General features: G+C 42.9%; 1 protein-coding gene across 4 annotated transcripts in view; it reads left to right on the top strand.

Annotated features, from left to right (window-relative positions):
- LOC143284658 (histidine ammonia-lyase-like) overlaps nucleotides 1-18,926 on the top strand; it is a 38,225-nt gene extending 19,299 nt beyond the window's left edge. For all 4 annotated transcript variants that reach the window (XM_076591565.1, XM_076591563.1, XM_076591566.1 and 1 more), the window contains exons 8-23: nucleotides 486-523; nucleotides 1,131-1,256; nucleotides 3,730-3,869; nucleotides 4,513-4,560; nucleotides 6,180-6,231; nucleotides 6,784-6,879; nucleotides 7,485-7,580; nucleotides 8,492-8,550; nucleotides 9,680-9,760; nucleotides 10,146-10,211; nucleotides 11,590-11,668; nucleotides 13,804-13,890; nucleotides 14,759-14,893; nucleotides 16,198-16,306; nucleotides 17,319-17,388; nucleotides 17,873-18,926. In XM_076591565.1, the coding sequence (XP_076447680.1) occupies nucleotides 486-523; nucleotides 1,131-1,256; nucleotides 3,730-3,869; nucleotides 4,513-4,560; nucleotides 6,180-6,231; nucleotides 6,784-6,879; nucleotides 7,485-7,580; nucleotides 8,492-8,550; nucleotides 9,680-9,760; nucleotides 10,146-10,211; nucleotides 11,590-11,668; nucleotides 13,804-13,890; nucleotides 14,759-14,893; nucleotides 16,198-16,306; nucleotides 17,319-17,388; nucleotides 17,873-18,043 (1,453 nt within the window). In that variant the 3' untranslated portion in view covers nucleotides 18,044-18,926. The remainder of the gene's footprint in view (nucleotides 1-485; nucleotides 524-1,130; nucleotides 1,257-3,729; nucleotides 3,870-4,512; nucleotides 4,561-6,179; nucleotides 6,232-6,783; nucleotides 6,880-7,484; nucleotides 7,581-8,491; nucleotides 8,551-9,679; nucleotides 9,761-10,145; nucleotides 10,212-11,589; nucleotides 11,669-13,803; nucleotides 13,891-14,758; nucleotides 14,894-16,197; nucleotides 16,307-17,318; nucleotides 17,389-17,872) is intronic.
- Nucleotides 18,927-19,344: the final 418 nt, after the last annotated feature.

Genomic DNA, 19,344 nt, shown 5'->3' with positions numbered 1-19,344 from the left:
CTGCGGGATCACCATATTGTGTACTTTTGACCTCTTTCTAGGGGCCGGAGGCCTAGAGATTAAAGTTCTTGTTCTTGTTCTTGTTATATATATATATATATATAGAGAGAGAGAGAGAGAGAGAGAGAGAGAGAGAGAGAGAGAGAGAGAGAGAGAGAGAGAGAGAGAGAGAGAGATCTTTAATGTATGGAAAAGTTTGTGTGTGTTGATATCATTTTCTTTCTCTTTTTGTTGTTGTTGTTTGCCCTCTTTCTCTTTCCCAGTCCCTGTATCTCTTTGGCTTTGTGTGTGTGTGTGTGTGTGTGTGTGTGTGTGTGTGTGTGTGTGTGTGTGTGTGGCCACTGGTCGATTGATTGGTTGATTTTTATTGATCCGTCCCTACATTCTTTTCTTTCCTTTCAACTGGTCTGGCAAATGTCCGCTTGTTTAGTTCCGTTCTTTCTTTCTTTCTTTCTCACAGATTTTTTTCTGCCCCTTTGTTTCAGTGAACTGCAAGAAAATCTCATCCGTTCACACGCTGCTGGTGGGTGAATGATGTGAAATATTGGCTCTGTGTGTGTGTGTGTGTGTGTGTGTGTGTGTGTGTGTGTGTGTGTGTGTGTGTGTGTGTGTGTGTGTACATTTCATTGGAGAGAAATATTTTTCATACAAAAGTATTTTTGATTAACAAGTGGATATTTCTATATGTTGTTATTTACTGAGTTTGTTTGGGGTTTTTTAAATAAAATTTTTGTTTGCCTATTTGTGTGAATGTGTATGTGTACATTTTTTTTTAGAGAGAAAGATTTCTTTTTTTGATATACCTACAAAAGTGTTTTTGATTTACAAGTGGGTATTTCAATATTTTATTATTTACTGAGTTAGCTTTTTTTTTTTTAAAGATAAAACTTTCTTTTTGCCTATTTGTGAAGTATGTGAAGTCATCGTTTTAATGATTTTGTACAATAATCAGGTAGATTGATAGATACATCTCTTTGATTATTCATTAATTATTTTCTTACTCTTTATATGTGTGTGACGTCTTTGAAAATAATATTTTTAATGGACACAGAACAATAATTAGATAGGAATATAGAGACAGAGTGACAGAGTATATGTACGTGTGTGTGTGTGTGTGTGTGTGTGTGCAGGCGTGGGGCCAGCACTGTCCCCCGAGAGGACACGGATGCTGCTGGCCCTGCGGATTAACACGCTGTCCAAGGGCTACAGCGGGATCTCCATGGACACCCTGCAACGCTACATCGACATCTTCAATGGTGAGACAGACACACACTGCACGGAGGACACGTTGTCCTTCTGCTCTTTCCTGTGTGGTCTCCCTTTCTTTTTCGTCTTCGATTGTCGTGTACACCTTACCACCAAAGATGTCCTTCAATTGTCGTATATACCTTACCACCAAAGATGTCCTTCAATTGTCGTATATACCTTACCCCCGAAGATGTCCTTCAATTGTCGTATATACCTTACCACCAAAGATGTCTTTCAATTATCGTATATACCTTACCACCAAAGATGTCCTTCAATTTTCGTGTACACCTTATTCCCGAACATGTCCTTCAATTGTCGTATATACCTTACCACCAAAGATGTCCTTCAATTTTCGTGTACACCTTATTCCCGAACATGTCCTTCAATTGTCGTGTATACCTTACCCCCGAAGATGTCCTTCAATTGTCGTATATACCTTACCCCCGAAGATGTCCTTCAATTGTCGTGTATACCTTATCCCCGAAGATGTCCTTCAATTGTCGTATATACCTTATCCCCGAAGATGTCCTTCAATTGTCATATATACCTTACCCCCGAAGATGTCCTTCAATTGTTGTGTACACCTTATCCCCGAAGATGTCCTTCAATTGTCGTGTACACCTTACCCCAGAAGATGTCCGATTATCGTGTATGCCTTACCCTAGAAGATGTCCTTCAATTATCGTGTATACCTTACCCCAGAAGATGTCCGATTATCGTGTATGCCTTACCCTAGAAGATGTCCGATTATTGTGTATGCCTTACCCTAGAAGATGTCCTTCAATTATCGTGTATGCCTTACCCCAGAAGATGTCCGATTATCGTGTATGCCTTACCCTAGAAGATGTCCGATTATCGTGTATGCCTTACCCTAGAAGATGTCCGATTATCGTGTATACCTTACCCCAGAAGATGTCCGATTATCGTGTATACCTTACCCCAGAAGATGTCCGAGTATCGTGTATACCTTACCCCAGAAGATGTCCGATTATCGTGTACACCTTACCCCAGAAGATGTCCGATTATCGTGTATACCTTACCCCAGAAGATGTCCTTCGATTATCGTGTATACCTTATCCCCGAAGATGTCCTTATATTATCGTGTATACCTTACCCCAGAAGATGTCCTTATATTATCGTGTATACCTTACCCCAGAAGATGTCCTTATATTATCGTGCATACCTTACCCCCAGAAGATGTCCTTATATTGTCGTGTATACCTACATTACAGGGACAGATATCTTTCTCTTTTCAGGCCCCCTCATCGTGGAACAAACTGCCAGAAAAATTGCGACATTCTGTCTCGCTAAATTCTTTTAATTAAGCCTGCTTTGAAAAGACATCTTTTTCCAACGACAGTAATTTTCCAGCCCTGGAATGCTCTGGTTCCGAATGTTTGTTTGTTTGTTTGTTTGTTTTTTGTTTTTTGGTTTTTTTTGCTGCCAATCATCTGCACCATTTCAGTGGCATTACTCCCACGCCGCTCATTTAGATTCCCCAATACACGGCCACTCCCGGGTTCGTCCGTCACAGTTCCAGCGTCGGTAGTCCACAGGGAACCATCGATGTTAGGTCGCCAGGAGGCCACACACCAGAGGAAACCCTGTACTGCTGCTGAGTCACTTCGGTGGTGTTCAGTGGTGCCTGTTCTGATTCATCGTACTTTGGACACCACCTACTAACCCCCATACTAACGACAATAATGGCTTAGTCGCGGAACCAGACTGAGTGAGCATCCCTCCCAGAGTGGAGACCGCCACCACGTCCCTCAAACAACAGCCCCCAATGTTTCCGAATATTTGTTTTATTGTGGGAATCAGAATCAGAACCATATTTATTTTTCATGAAAACTGTAAGTGAAAGGTGTATACACACACAACAGTAACGGGTAAAAAAAAAAAAAAAAAAGAATAAAGGGTGGTTGTTCCATGGAGGTACTGTGCGCGAGTGTTTTCTGGCACGTGTTTCTCTGTGTGGGGAAGGTGTATACACACACAACAGTAACGGGTAAAAAAAAAAAAAAAAGAATAAAGGGTGGTTGTTCCATGGAGGTACTGTGCGCGAGTGTTTTCTGGCACGTGTTTCTCTGTGTGGGGGTGAGGGGGGCAAAATGTAAAGCCGCGCTTTGAGCAGTATTTCTGCGGGGAAAAGCGTTATATAAATATCAGTTCTTCTTATGATGATGATGATGATTTGTATTTGTATTTGTATTTCTTTTTATCACAGCAGATTTCTCTGTCTGAAATTCGGGCTGCTCTCCCCAGGAAGAGCGTGTCGCTACACCTCGGTTTATTGTCTTATCCGAATGACTAGCGCGTCCAGACCACCACTCAAGGTCCAGTGGAGGGGGAGAAAATATCGGCGGCTGAGCCGTGATTCGAACCAGTGCAATCAGATTCTCTCGCTTCCTAGCCGGACGCGTTACCTCTAGGCCTTCACTCCACTGATGATGATGATGATGATGATAATCTGTGTTCCAGCCTCATGCCTGCCCTGGGTGCCGGAGAAGGGGACGGTGGGGGCCAGTGGTGACCTGGCTCCTCTCTCTCACCTGGCGTTGGGCGTCGTTGGCGAGGGCAAGATGTGGAGCCCCAAAAGCGGCTGGGCTGAGGCCAAATATGTTAGTGTGTGGATGTTTATGTGTGTGTGTGTGTGTTTGTGTGTGTGTTTATGTGTGCCGCGTGTGTTTGTTTGTTTATGTGTGTGTGTGTGTGTGTGTGTGTGTGTGTGTGATGTGCATGGTGTGCACATGTGTGTGTGTGTGTGTGATTAGTGTGTATAGTGCATGATGTGTGTGTGTGTGTGTGTGTGCGTGTGTGTGTGTGTGTGTATGATTGGTGTGTATAGTGCATGGTGCGCGCATGTGTGTGTGTGTGTGTGATTAGTGTATATAGTGCATGATGTGTTTGTGCGTGTGTGTATGTGTGTGTGTGTGCGTGTGTGTGTGTATGTGTGTGTGTGTGTGTGTATGAAAGAGACTGAGAGAATGAGAGAGAGAGAGACAGAGAGTGTGTATACATATATATTTTTTTGTGTGTATGATATAATGTGTGTGTACATGTATTGTGTGTGCGTGTCAGTTTCCACGCATATGCGTGTGTGAGAGAGAGAGAGACTGTATGTTGATGTTGGTTGCATGTGCCATGAATGAAATGCTGACATAGACGAAAAGCTGCATTAATTGAAACTCTTTTGTCATAAATACTTTTACATAACCATGAATTTATTGAAATAGCGTGGGTATGTGTTTGTATGTTCTTCAGGTGCTGGAATCTCACAATCTGAAGCCTATAAAACTGAAACCCAAAGAGGTAGGAACATGTAGTGTGTTTGTTTGTTTGTTTGTTTTGTTTTTAGGTTTGTCTTTTCTAAAGTGGTAGTGACCTTCGTGTTTGGGCTGAATATTATGTATCCAAAGTAAGTGTAAATGTGTAAAGGTGTGAATATTACTGTGGAAATTGGGTGTTTTCATGCACAATTACCTTTATCTCTGTTGTGTATGTGCTGATGATGATATTTTGACCTCGCCATCATATTTGCCCATAAGATAGAGCAGAAAAATGCAAAGGAATGAACAGTATAATGTGTGTGTGTGTGTGTGTGTGCGTGCGTGTGCGTGTGTTTACGCGTGCGTTTGTGTGTGTGTGTGTGTGTTCGCGCGCGCCTGTGTGTGTGTGTGTGTGTGTGTGTAAAACACAATTACCTTTATTTGTTTTGTTTATGTGCTGATGATATTATTTTGACCTCGCCATCATATTTGTCCATAATGTTGTGCGCGCGCGCGCGCGCGTGTGTGTATGTGTGTGTAAAATCATGCATGAGTACGTGCGTGCGCGTATTTGCAGGCTGTGTTTGTGTGTGTGTGTGTGTTTTAAATGATAAGAAAAAACTGATATTTTTTTATCGGGTTTCCTTTGACTTTGCTGTGTGTGTTTTATATTGTGTGTTATCCTTACTGTTTTGCTGGCAGTCTTAATGCATCGCAAGGTTCACCGTTTTTAATGTCTCTGTTTTTTGGTTAATACAGTATTGTGATTCTTGACACGAGTTGGCCTGGTTTGCCAGTTTGGCCCAGTTCCCAGTGAAAAGGACAGACCTCGGTTGGAGACACTTTGGAGCACATGTCTCTTTTGTTACTTCTGTTCTGTTATTGCCGGTGTTGATTTTCTTCTTCTTCTTCTTCTTCTTCTTCGTTCATGGGTCCCATGTTCACTCGTATGTTCACGAGTGGGCTTTTACGTGTATGGCCATTTTTTACCCCCGCCATGTAGGCAGCCGTACTCCGTTTTCGGGTGTGTGGTTTCTTTTTTTTTTTTTTTTAATGATTATAGTATCATTTACTGATGACTATCCAATAACTGATTTCCACGTTGTTTCGGGCTTACGGTTATTGTCGATGATGATGATATTGCTTCATTTATGATGATGATGTGGAGTGATGGCCTAGAGGTAACGCGACCGCCTAGGAAGCGAGAGAATCTGAGCGCGCTGGTTCGAATCACGGCTCAGCCGCCGATATTTTCTCCCCCTCCACTAGACCTTGAGTGGTGGTCTGGACGCTAGTCATTCGAATGAGACGATAAACCGAGGTCCCATGTGCAGCATGCACTTGCGCACGTAAAAGAACCCATGGCAGCAAAAGGGTTGTTCCTGGCAAAATTCTGTAGAAAAATCCATTTCGATAGGAAAAACAAATAAAACTGCACGCAGGGAGAAAAAAAATGGGTGGCGCTGTAGTGTAGAGACGCGCTCTCCCTGGGGAGAGCAGCCCGAATTTCACACAGAGAAATCTGTTGTGATAAAAAGAAATACAAATACAAATGATTGCGATGTTGTTCCTGTTTCAAGGTTGTTGTCGGTGATGATTTTGCTTTATTGGTGACGATGATGACGACTGATGCAGTTAGTGTTTCTGATGCTGTGATTGCAGGGTCTGGCGCTTATCAATGGCACACAGTTGATCACTTCGCTTGGCGTGGAAGGTAGGTGTTGAACCCTTTATATACATATATCCAGCAACATGTCTTCTTCTTTCCGTATCACATGAGTGAATCATCTCAGTGTTGGCAAAATTTAAAACTGAGAACAAATGATCAGTATCAGTATCAGTAGCTCAAGGAGGCGTCACTGCGTTCGGTCAAACCCATATACGCTACACCACATCTGCCAAGCAGATGCCTGACCAGCAGCGTAACCCAACGCGCTTAGGCCTTGAGAAAAAAAAAAAATTTAATTAAAAAAAACAAAAAAAACAAAAAAATAAAAATAAATAGATAATAGAATAAAAATAACATTTTTATAATTAAAAAAAAAGATAGAAAATGAATAAATAAATAAATAATATTATTAATAAAATGAACGAGGGACGATTTAATTCTCAGGCATTTGGATTTGGTGACTGACGTGACTGATATTACATTTTACGAAAAACGTCTGCCTCTGCTGTTCTGATGGTCATAGTCGGACACGACTGACAATCATACTGTTGCTACTGCTGCTGGTGCTACGACTATACCGTGTTCTGTTGTCTACAGGAGTGGAGAGGGCAGAGGGCATCGCTCGTCAAGCTGACGTCATTGCGGCCTTCACCTTGGAGGTGCTGAAGGGCACGTCACGCGCTTTTGACAGCAGTGAGTCTGACGTCACGTGTATTACGTCACGGCGGTGTTGACGATAATGGGCGACTTGTTTGTTTAGGTCCTCTCTCTCTCTCTCTGTCTCTCTTTCTTTCTCCCTGTCTCTGTCTGTCTGTCTGTCTCTCTCTCTTTCTCTCTCCCTCTCTCTGTCTCCCTGTTGTTCTGTGTGTGTGTGTGTGTGTGTCTCTCTCCGTCTCTCTTTTTCTGTCTCTCTCTCTCTCTGTCGTTCTCTCTGTGTCTCTGTCTGTCTGTCCGTCCGTCTGTCTGTCTGTCTCTCTCTCTCTCTAAAATTTAAATATTGCAAAAACTTCATATCAGTGTAAGACAACCAGTTGTTTCTTAATCGCCAACGACTCGGTATTAAATTTTACTTTTAAAATCTTCGGTTTCAGACACACAAAACACATACTCACACATGCACGCGCACACACACACACACAGTGACAGGCACATGCGTCACACACACACACACACACACACACACACACACACACACACACACACACACACCACGTCACACCAGCGCAGTATGATACGCCTTTTGCTTTGACTCACCACACGAGTGTTCTCCATGCTACACACGTTGCTGTGTCCCACAGAGATCCAGTCAGTGCGGCCTCACAAAGGACAGATCAAAGTGGCTCGGCGTCTCCGAGGTCTGCTGCACTCCGAGACCTACCCTTCGGAGGTGGCAGGTGGGTGTGACACCTTACCGGAGAGACAGAGGGCGGGGGGGGAGAGAGAGAGAGAGAGAGTGTGTGTGTGTGTGTGTGTTTGTGTGTGTGTGTGTGACACACAGAGAAACAGATGGTGAAAGAGAATTCAATGTACTGTGGTGATGGGTTGAAGGTGGATTTAACGTCTTGCATAAACTGCACTGACACCACACCAGTGACAGCGAAAATGCCTGCAGATTAATTTTTTATGTTGGAGCGCCCGTGGGGTTCGAACTAAAACCACCTGAATGCGAACAAAAAACAACAACGAACAAAGACAGCCCCCCCCCCCCCCCGCCCCTCCCCCCCCCCGCCCAACTCTCACCCCCACCTCCAAAAAAGAAAGAAAAAAGCACCCTCTCAAAGTGCTTTGGACACAGACACTCAACAAATTCAACAGGCTTTACGTTTTGCACGTGCTTTCTGTAACTTTTGATGCAGAGCAAGCCGCTGTCACCAACTGGCCGCCATACGAAATTTTCAAAGCTTCATGGAGTTTTAACAGTGAGCTCTCTCATCCGGTTTTCCTGTAAACGTATCCCCCCCCCCCCCCCCCCCCCCTCATATTTTGATTTGCACACTCCGTACAAGAAAAGCGGATGTCGATGTGTTTTCAAAACAGAGGAAGTCTTGTACGTTTATAAGTCTTTGGTGAAACAATAGAATCAGTCAGCCATGACTTGACTGTGTGTGACTGCAGTCAACATGGGTTGTTTTCTGTTGTGACTGAATTGTTCAGTGAATGTGCGCGGTTTAGTTCAGCCACGGTAGAGTTCGTGTGGCGGGGTGACTTGTGGTTGATACCAACTAATGACAGGCTGTTCTAGAGGATATAACTGTTACTTGGTGGATTCAAAGTGAACTGTGATTGGGTTTTTTTTCTCCTCTAGAGAGCCACCGCTTCTGTGACCGAGTGCAGGATGCCTACACTCTTCGCTGCTGTCCACAGGTGGGTCAGAACGAGCTTGGTAAAAATGGCCTATTTTAGTATCCTAACTCCTAAGACCTAGTTAAACGAAATATTTCGTACGTTTTGCAATGCAGGCATAATGAGAAATTACATGTTGTGCGTAATTCGGCACAATACCACGCGAAATGACCCATTCCATGAACACGAACGGACACTTGTGTCCAGCCGTCTCTTTCATATAGATCTCTCTCTCTCTCTCTCTCTATATATATATATATATATATATATATATCAGTATCAGTAGCTCAGGGAAGCGTCATTGCGTTCGGACAAATCCATACACGCTACTGACACCACATCTGCCGAAACAGATGCCTGACCAGCAGCGTAACCCAACGCGCTTTGTCAGGCCTTGAAGAAAAGAAAAAAGAAATAAAAACAACGGAAAGAACAACTCTCAGATTAGCACAGACTGACTAAAGTTGCGTAACTTCAGACTACTGATTCTTCGAACCAGGCTCCTTGTCAGCAGAGCCTGAAAGTGCATCAAAACTGAATACAATTATCCTCAAACTGGAGTTGAAAACCAACTGAAAATGGGTTACATCATTTGCTTGTAGCAATATCGTTTCATCTGTGTACGAATATTGCCTTTAAAATAGGTAGCTTACCTGCCTTTGGGATAGTAAAAAGAAGTGTTACGTTCTGATGATAGTGGTAGTTTGTTTCTCGTGTAGATCATCAGTCCACATGCTTTGACATTGCCTTAAAAATGAAACTTCTCATCCTGTATACAAGTCATTAAGGTACTCATTTGAGTGTGGTCAATCACATGCTTTCCCAGTAGGTTTTTTTGTTTGTTTGTTTCTTCGCCTTTTGTTGACCACAAACAGGCATGTGTTTGCGACATTCGTGAGAAATCCGTAAACACATGGATAATACTGGTGTGTGTGTGTGTGTGTGGTGTGGTGTGTGCGTGTGTGCAGAGCACAATGTTAATTTCACAGAAGATTGATGACATGATATGATTACGTGTCACGGTGTGTCAGAGCATGTTGATGATGACTCGATGTTGTGTGTGTGTGTGTGTGTGTGTGTGTGCGTGTTTGTGTATGTGTGCGTGCGTGCGTGCGTGTGTGTGTGTGTGTGTGTGTGTGTGTGTGTACAGGTGCACGGAGTGGTGAACGACACGATTGAGTTCGTGCGGAGCTTGCTGACCACAGAGATGAACAGCGCCACGGATAACCCTGTATCCTTCCCACCGTAACTCACTCACAGACACTGGTGCTGGAGTCGGGTGAAAGCGACCGAGTTAGAGTTAGACACGAACACACACACACACACACACACACACACACACACACACACACACAATGTGCAGCCTTTTACACCTGAAGCATGGTTATATGTAAGACCACGCGTAATGTCCAGATATGAATACATATGAAGGAGGACACCACACATGCAGTTACTAAACCGTGGTATGCACTCAAACATGCATTGTTTAAGAATGTGTTCACAGCAAGCACACGCACTTTGGCTTCGTGTATATTATACAACGTAACCAACATGCCAACTACACGCGTGCATGCTCGTGCATAATGCCAACGTGTTGTCCTTAAACAAGAATGTAGATGGTATTTGCAGACATGGGAGAGATTCTGTCAGGGGGCAACTTCCATGGAGAATACCCTGCTAAGGTGAGTGTCAGTGATGTCATAAACACCATGGAAATTAGATAATCAATTAAATAGAAATGGGAACATCATCTTGTTCAAAATGCAGTGTACTACAGTAACACTGATCCTTCATGGGGGAAGGGGTCTGCAATAAAGCAGCGTGTTTGGAAAGCGAAACGCACTTGAACCATAAGGCTACATTCACACGAAGCCCAACAAGTTGGTGACAGCCAGTTGCCCTCAGCCTCACACACACACACACACACACACACACGCGCGCGCGCGCGTACACACACAAGCACGCGCGCACACACACACACACACACACACACACACACACAGCCAGTTGCTGTCAGCTAGAAACAGTTCGGCGCTCTCCAGATGGTAGAAACGAATAATTATTGATAAATGGGATTCACGCTTCTGGTATCATTGAACAGTTCCGTCCCTTGGAACAGCTATCCACAGCTATCCGTCTCATAAATTATGTGTGCATGAGACACAGGTAGGAGACGGCTGGTGGCCAGTGTGAATGCTTAGACCGCCGGCTTACAAATGCGGGAAAACGCGAAATGACATTCGCGTAATTCTCGTACAGTTGCTGTCAGCAACTGGCTGGCCATAGTGTGAACGTAGCCTTGTGTAAATTGGAGAGAGTGCAATGATGGACAAGGGAAGTGTGTTGTTTAAATAGAAGAGTGTGGAGAGAGATATGTCATCCCGATTCGCCTATCAGTAAATTGTTGATCCCGATTCGTTCATTCCTATTTTGCCTTTGTATATATTTAGCTACTCTCTCTCTCTCTCTATCTGTGTGTGTGTGTGTGTGTGTGTGTGTGTGTGTGTGTGTGAATTGTAATGTTTCGCATTTTCGTGAATACACCCACAATATTTCGTCCATTCTCAAGACCGGTTGAAAAATTACGTGTTCGTTGTGGTTGATAGTAGTATGAGTGCACATGGTTGAATACTGGGGCGAAACGGAAACGGTGGGTATGGGCGAAACAGGACAGAGTCAAACTTTCAAGAGGTCATTAAGGGTGACGGCGCGATGAAAGAATAGGCGAAATGGGAAAAGGGCGAATTGGACCTGCTCTCCAGGAGAGAGAGGGGCTAGGGGGAGACAGAGACAGACACAGAGACAGACAGAGACAGAGAGAGAGACAGACAGAGACAGAGAGACAGACAGAGACAGACACAGAGAGAGAGACAGACAGACACAGAGACAGACACAGAGACAGAGAGAGACACACAGAGAGAGAGAGACAGACAGAGACACAGACAGAGACAGACACAGAGAGAGAGAGAGACAGACAGAGACACAGACAGAGAGACAGACAGAGACACAGACAGACAGACACAGAGAGACAGATAGAAGCACACGATATGACTGTTTCAGAGTCTGGACTATCTGGCCATTGGAGTACACGAACTGGCGAACATGAGTGAGCGCCGCATAGAGAGACTTGTCAATCCTGGTAAGGTCACTGTGTATTCTGATCCGTTTTGTGTTGGTGTGGATGAGTGTTGTGGAAATCTGTCACGATACTTGTTTTAAACGTAAGTCAATGTAAAAGCGTTTCTTTTTAATTGTGTGTGTATGGGGGGCTGGGGGGGGGGGAGGTGGGGGGAATTCGTCTGTGATACATTCTGGTCTTTCTAGGCATTTCCATTGGAATAAATGTACAACGACCTGGGCCATAACTTTGCAGTTAACGTGTCCACCTATAGATTATAATTATGTAGTCGTTTTACATAGTAGAAAACATGCTCACTTTAAAAGTCCAGCTTTACACCATGATGAAAGATCCCCCTCCTCTCCCCTCTAAAGAAATACTGCTACATATCTTTGCCATAATTTTTCAAAAGAAAATATTTAATAAAATAACAAAACTGCACAACTGTATCTGTACTCGGAGCCTTCGATGAAATGAGAAGTGAACCAATTTAGTTACTTTGTCTTGAAAAATAATCTTTTGTTTCATTCGAAACTCATTTCACGTGTTGAAAAGGAAAACACTCTCAAAGAGAATGTCTTCTGTCACAGTCATAATACTGATGGAGTCTCCCGTCGGACTGACGGATGAGTAGGCAGGCAGGCTTATCTGTCGGTGTGTGTCCTCATATGGGAGAAGAGACCGAGTTTGGATGCGCAGCACTTCACATAATACTAGCAGTATCAGAATGACTGAATCATGTATATGGGATGGGAATCGCATGATTAGCCCTACATAGTTTATGAGATTGCGGTGCTGAGCATTTTAGTCATTCGTAATATTGCCTAGTGAGTATTATATCTGCTTTCTACATACTTTCTGTAGATGCATATGTAGGTAATTGCCCAGATGTAGGATACTGTCAAAGGTATGCATGTATCCCACGTTACGTTTGAGGATGGAATGATTTCGATGATAAACCTTTTTTTCCGTGGTATATCATCTGCTGGCTCCTTGTTTTACATGCAGTTGATTTCGATTTTCTAAGGACTAATGAGGTGGTTTTTAGACAGGATGGAAATGTGTGTACATAAAAAGAACTGTACAGATTGGATGTGGATGTCCATCTAACGAAGGACAGGAAGAAAGAAGAACAGATTGGATGAAAATGTGTAATCATGAAAAAAAAAGAAGAAGAAAAAAGAAAGAATAATAATTAGAAGAAGGAAATTTGTTTTCATAAATCATAGAAAAAAATAATTTATCAGACAAATCTGAACAATATAGTTTTAAAATTTGTTTTCATTTATCAGAAACAAATTCATTTATCAGACAATGCTGAACAATATGTTTGCCCATATTATATTATTAGTGACTAGAGCGTGCGAGCATTTTGAATTGGTTATACAACATGATAATTGTGGTAACAATATGTTTGCCCATATATTAGTGACGAGAGCGTGCAAGCATTTTGAATTGGTTATGCAGCATGATAATTGTGGTAAGCAAAATCCGCATTGTCTGTAGCCTACTGGTAGTGGTATTGGTGTTTTAGTGACGAGAGCGTAAGGCATTGGTTGTACAACGTAGTAACTGTAGTGAGCAGAATCCCCAAAGTCTGTAGCTCAATGGTGGTGTTTTAGTGACGAGAGCGTACAGCACGATAACTGTGGTAAGCAGAATCTGAAGCATCTGAGCGTGCGAGCATTTTGAATTGGTTATACTACGTGATAATTGTGGTAAGCAGAATCTGCATTGTCTGTAGCCTACTGGATGTGGTGGTGGTGTTTTAGTGACGAGAGCGTACAGCACTTTGAAATGGTTGTACGACTGTAGTGAGCAGAATCCCCATTACCTGTAGCCTGGTAGTGGTTTTGGTGGTGGTGTTTTAGTGACGAGAGCGTACAGCACTTTGAATTGGTTGTACAACTGTAGTGAGCAGAATCCCCATTACCTGTAGCCTGGTGGTGGTGTTTTAGTGACGAGAGCGTACTGCACTTTGAAATGGTTGTACAACTGTAGTGAGCAGAATCCCCATTACCTGTAGCCTGGTAGTGGTTTTGGTGGTGGTATTTTAGTGACGAGAATGTACAGCACTTTGAACTGGTGGTAGAACGTGATGACTGTGATAAGCAGAATCCCCACTGTCTGTAGCCTACTGGTGGTGGTGTTTTCAGCCCTGAGTGAACTGCCGGCCTTCCTGACTCCGGACGGAGGGCTCAACTCGGGCTTCATGTTGGCGCACTGCACTGCAGCTGCACTGGGTGAGACAGCCGGTGGTCACGCTACCTTGAGTGTTCAGTTTCTTTGAAACAACAACAGCAACAACAAAACTAACATACTGGACCAGCACGCAGCACACACACACACACACACACACACACACATACATACACACACACACACACACTCACACACACACACACACACAAGCAGTGACACACACACACTACACGAACGAACAAACGTACACGCATGCACGCGCACACAACACTTTTGTTCAGTTTCGTTCGCTTCTTCGTTTGTTATTCCAAAAGAAAGGTATGCACTCAGTAAAACACATGCAATAATCTGGACTTCTACCTGACACATACATGCTCATGTGCTTTCACTGTGGCAGATTTATGCTTGCATGCTGCGGTCCTGAAAAGATGAAGTCTGGGACGCGCATTTTTATCAACATTTTTTTGTTTGTGTTTTACGATGTGGGGTGCATGCCATACAGTTCTTCTCTGCGTCACGAACAGATTATACTTCTCGATTCAAATGTGTGGTTCAACCAGAGGCACACATGCACACACACGCGCGCGCGCGCGCCAGCCCGCCTGCGCGCACACACACATATATATGCTCTCCCCCTCCCCACACAAACATATGCCTGCCTGCACACACACATGCCCTCATACGCACCCACATGCCTTCTCTCTCTCTCTCTCTCTCTCTCTCTCACACACAGTACGCACACACAGACAAACACACACATACAAACACACACACACACGCACGCACACACACACGCACACGCACACACACACACACACACACACACACGTAGCACACAAAATTCACACACACACACACACACACACACACACACATTTATATATATATATATATAATAACACGTGGCAGTGTCGGAGAACAAAGTGCTGTGCCACCCCTCCTCTGTGGACTCGCTGACCACCAGTGGCGGCACAGAGGACCACGTGTCCATGGGCGGCTTTTCTGCCCGCAAGTGTCTGCGTGTCGTGGAGCACGTGGAGCAAGGTGAGGGGCTGGTTCAGTTCACAGGGGGGCGTGTCCCGATACGTTTCATAGAATAGATGATGGGGCGGGCCCATAGTTTTGCCCATAGTTTTAGAATATTTATTTAATGGGCTGGACGCATTTTTGTGCTTCTAGAATATTTGGCGGCGTTGGAATATGGAATATTAAGTAGGATGGACGCATTTTTGTGGTTATAGAATATTTGATGGGGTGGACGTAGATGTGAGTATTGGCGTATGGAATATTTAATGGGGTTGATGCATTTTTGTGCGAAGAGAGAAATTTTAATTGATTTGGTGGACGCAGTTTTGTGCAAATATAATGTTTTCAATTTTGGTTTGGACTCAGTTTTGTGTTAGTAGAATATTTTAATGGGATGGGCGCATTTTTGTGGGAATACTGATATTTCAATGGGGATGATGCAGTTCTGTGCAAATACATTCTATGGTGATGGAAGTATTTTTGTGTGGATAGATTAATGTGGTGGACGCATTTTTGCGCACATAAAATCATTTAATGGGGTCGACACAGTTTAGTGTTGATACGTTTTATACATTTGATCGGAAAGGTGCAGTTTTATGTGTGTTCGTTTTATATGTTTAATGGGTGTACGCAGTTTTGTGTGCATAAATTTTCTCGGTTTTTTTTATTTGGATGGATGTCTTTGTGTATGTTTTGTATATTCAATTGGATCAGATGTTTTATAGAATATTCAGTATATTGGGTGCAATTTTGTGCGCAAGGGTTTTATATATTTAATGGAGGTGACGCGTTTTTTGGTCATTCAATGGGGTGGCGCATTTTGAGCGTATTGAATGAACAAAGCATGTAGAATATTCAGTGGGGTGGTCGCGTTTCTCTGCGTGTATGTTTTATTTAATAGGGTGGACGCACATTTTGAATATATTCAGTGGGGTGTGTGCAGTTTTATGCAATATTCAATGGGGTGGTCATTATTTGCGGAGTTCAAGTATCTTATAAGGTAGACGTACATTTTTAATGTTTAATGGGGTGTGCCCAGTTTTGTACATATATCTATACATTTGATATACCGGTATGTATTGGGGTGGATAGTTTTGTGCACTAACGTTTTACATATTTAATGAGCGTGGACGCATTTATGAGTTGCAATACTGTTTTATAATATTTTGGTGCATTCTACTACAGTTTCATATTTCATTGTGTTATGTTCGTAGTGTTCTTTTACTTGCAAGAGGTGGCCTGATTTAGGCCTACATTTTTTATGTCTGTATTCGAGCTCCCCTCTTCGTGTGTGTGCATGTGTGTGTGTGTGTGTGTGACAGTGCTGGCCATAGAACTGCTGTCAGCCTGCCAGGCCATGGAGTTTCTCCGGCCCTTGAAGACCACTGCACCCCTGGAGGAAGTGTACCGCCTTGTGCGCTCCGTCGTCAGGTCTGTGGCAAGCTATAGGCAGTATCATTGATAGGCCTACTTCTGTTTCGCCTATTTTCTGTCAGATCCTTTGTCAGGTGTGGGGCATGTTATAGGCAATATTAGTAACAGGCCTACTTCTGCTTCACCTATTTTCTGTGATCCGTTGTCAGGCAGGTGGCATGCTATAGGCAATATAATTGACAGGCTTACTTCAGTTTCACCTATTTTTGGTCAGACCAAACTATATGCGCATTATGGAGTCAATTGCTCAATGGGCTTCCTATCTGGATAGAGCGGATTGACAGTTGCTTTTAAGCGTTCATCGTTTGTTCACTTCAGTCACACACACATAAACATGTATGTTCTCTGGTCAGCCGTAAGTATTGCACTTAGCCCACAGAATAGAACCCACAGCAAGTTCTATTCAAGTTGTCCGTGGCAAAATTTTGAAGAAAAATCCACTCTTACATATCTGTGTGCGCATGTGCATGACGGAAGCCTGACTGAATGACACAGGAAACAAATGAGTGCCCAAAGACAGCTGCCAGTTGGTTCTACTCAGGCAGGCAGCCTGTTGTGAAAATGACTCGCTGTTTATAAAGCACTTCAGCTTGGTCTCTGACCAAAGGAAAGCGCTATGTAAGTTATGTTGATACTCTTGGCAGATTTTTCTTTCCACTTGTTTCCTATAGGTCTGTGGGATGGATAGCTCAGGTCGACAAGCTTGTGATAAGCACAAAAACGTTTACGGCTTTGTAATATGTATTCCTTCAGTGAAATGAGTTCAGATTTCTGGGCTTCATTCACATGTGTACAATCATACAAACATACATTTGCTTAGTTAATAATAGCACAGCACACCTATATGTGTACATGCATACATTCATGGATGTGTGCTTAGTTAACGCACATCATTTATGAACTTGGTGGATGCAACGATGTGTATATAAATACAAGTGGCAGACCTGTGCATGTGCAAACAGATGTCACATATAAAAAACAGGCTTTCACTGGACATTGTTCTGTGCAGGCCATGGAACAAGGATCGTTTTATGGCCCCCGATATTGATGCAGTCACTAAGCTGCTTCAGGAAGGCAAGGTGAGTCAGTGTTCAGTGTCGTGTCAAAACAGTCTTTATTCTGGGTAAAAGAGAAAGTTTATACAATATTTTCTATCTACCTTTACAACAAAAAAATGCAAGTGTGTGTGAGTGTTTGTGTGTATATCACTATAGGGAGGGATCACATTTGTATTAAATTTTTTTGGTCAGATTTTATGCAACCAGAACAGCCTTTAAAACAGTGTGGGGTGACATATGGTGGGGAGAAATAGAAATGGTGAAACTTGTATCATGCATTTGAATCTAATCTTATAGGAGATAAACTTGGAAATATTAGCAGTTTAGCTGGGATATAAGAGAGATGAAGCAAAGAAGGAATTTTGTATGATGTAATGTGTAATTTCAAATCAGGCAGACTTTAAGCACTAGCTGGAAACCGAGAGAGATATAGGGGAAGAGGAAGGGATGATGTGATGACACAGTGCAGTGAACTCACCAAGTGCATCACATTCCTGTGTTTCAGATCTGGCACAAGGTGAAACCCATGATTGACCACTACCACTCCGTGCAGGACATAGAGACCCGTGTCTTCTCCCCCACCACCACCACTCGCCACAATGACGACCACACAAATGGTCCTGCCCCCAAAAGAAAGCGTCTGGCTGGACGCACCTCTTCCTTCAAGAAAGACTGAAATGGTTGTCAGTGCTTCCGAAGTTGTGCACATGAGCGTCCTGGCTGGTTAGATGGTGACTGTGGCAGTGAGATGGCCGTATGGTACCTAGTGCCATTACACAGTATTGAAAATCAGGCAATATCCTTCACCATGTCATAAATCTGATTCAAAACCCTAGGGATTTCATTTATAATAAAAAAGTTTGGTGTACTCAAGTCCTCGGAATAAAATTAAAAGACCCAACAGAGTATTCACTACTGCAACAAGCAGAATAAAACAAGATGCTTCATAGCACTGTGTTGGAATTATAACAAAGAAAAATGTGTTCAATCTGAGCTTGTGCATGCACTTAAGTGTTTTATTTGCAATATTTTCTTTTTGCACAATCATAATCAGATAGCAGACTGCCCACAAAAAAGTGAATGACAGAAGATAAAACATGTTAATGTTTAGAATGAAATAGATAATACTTTGATACATAATGGTACATATTTATTCAGTACAGTGAAAGCAGAAATATTTGAACATTGTTCTGACTGAAGGGCTGTTTTGCTTGGACTCGGCACTTTAAGTTGCTGAAAGCCTATAAGTGAATGGGTCTGAACATAGGGATAATCACATGTTCATTGTTTGTTGGATATTTTTCACCATGCCTGCTTCTGTCACTTTTTTTGTTTGTTTTGTTTTTTTGTTCACTGAATGTGTTTACTTTCACGTCATTATAACATCCCTGTTGTTCTCATATCCTTTGCCTTTGTTTGTTGGTTTCAGCTGCCAGTGTAGTTCATTCAGGCTGTAACTTGGTATTGGTTTCTATGCACTAGACAGTAGAGTTTGTAATTTCATCCTGCACCCATGTATGTATTATTGCTGATGTGAAATACAGAATTTAATTTCACCAGGATCTGTATGTGGTTGATTAGTAAACAGCATGTGTAACACCTTAGATCAGCCGAATGCACAATGCATCATGGGTCTTCATTCACTGCTTTTATTTCCCAACTTTTATCCTGGGGAAAAGATCAAATGTATGACCTGGATATGCAGCTCATCAGGAATGTTTAAAAAAGAAAATTTGCATGTCATGTGCTTTTACAAGTTTCCATCCCAACAAGCTGTCATAACAACAAATCCTTCCTCAGACTTTGGCAATAAATTAGCTTGGATTTCTCTACACTGATGTTGATTGCACAGGGACACACACAGACACTCATTCTCTGTTGCTGTAGTATCTGGGAAACCAAGTGATGGGATGATTTTCACAAACACCTGTTGTAATTGGCAGAATGGTTACAGTGGGTTCATGTCTGTCACCAGAG

This window comes from Babylonia areolata, chromosome 8 (assembly GCF_041734735.1).
Source record: "Babylonia areolata isolate BAREFJ2019XMU chromosome 8, ASM4173473v1, whole genome shotgun sequence".
In the NCBI taxonomy this organism is placed as follows: Eukaryota; Metazoa; Mollusca; class Gastropoda; order Neogastropoda; family Buccinidae; genus Babylonia; species Babylonia areolata.
The sequence above is the reverse complement of the archived record's forward strand: the minus strand, read 5'-3'. Positions and strand labels throughout refer to the sequence as shown.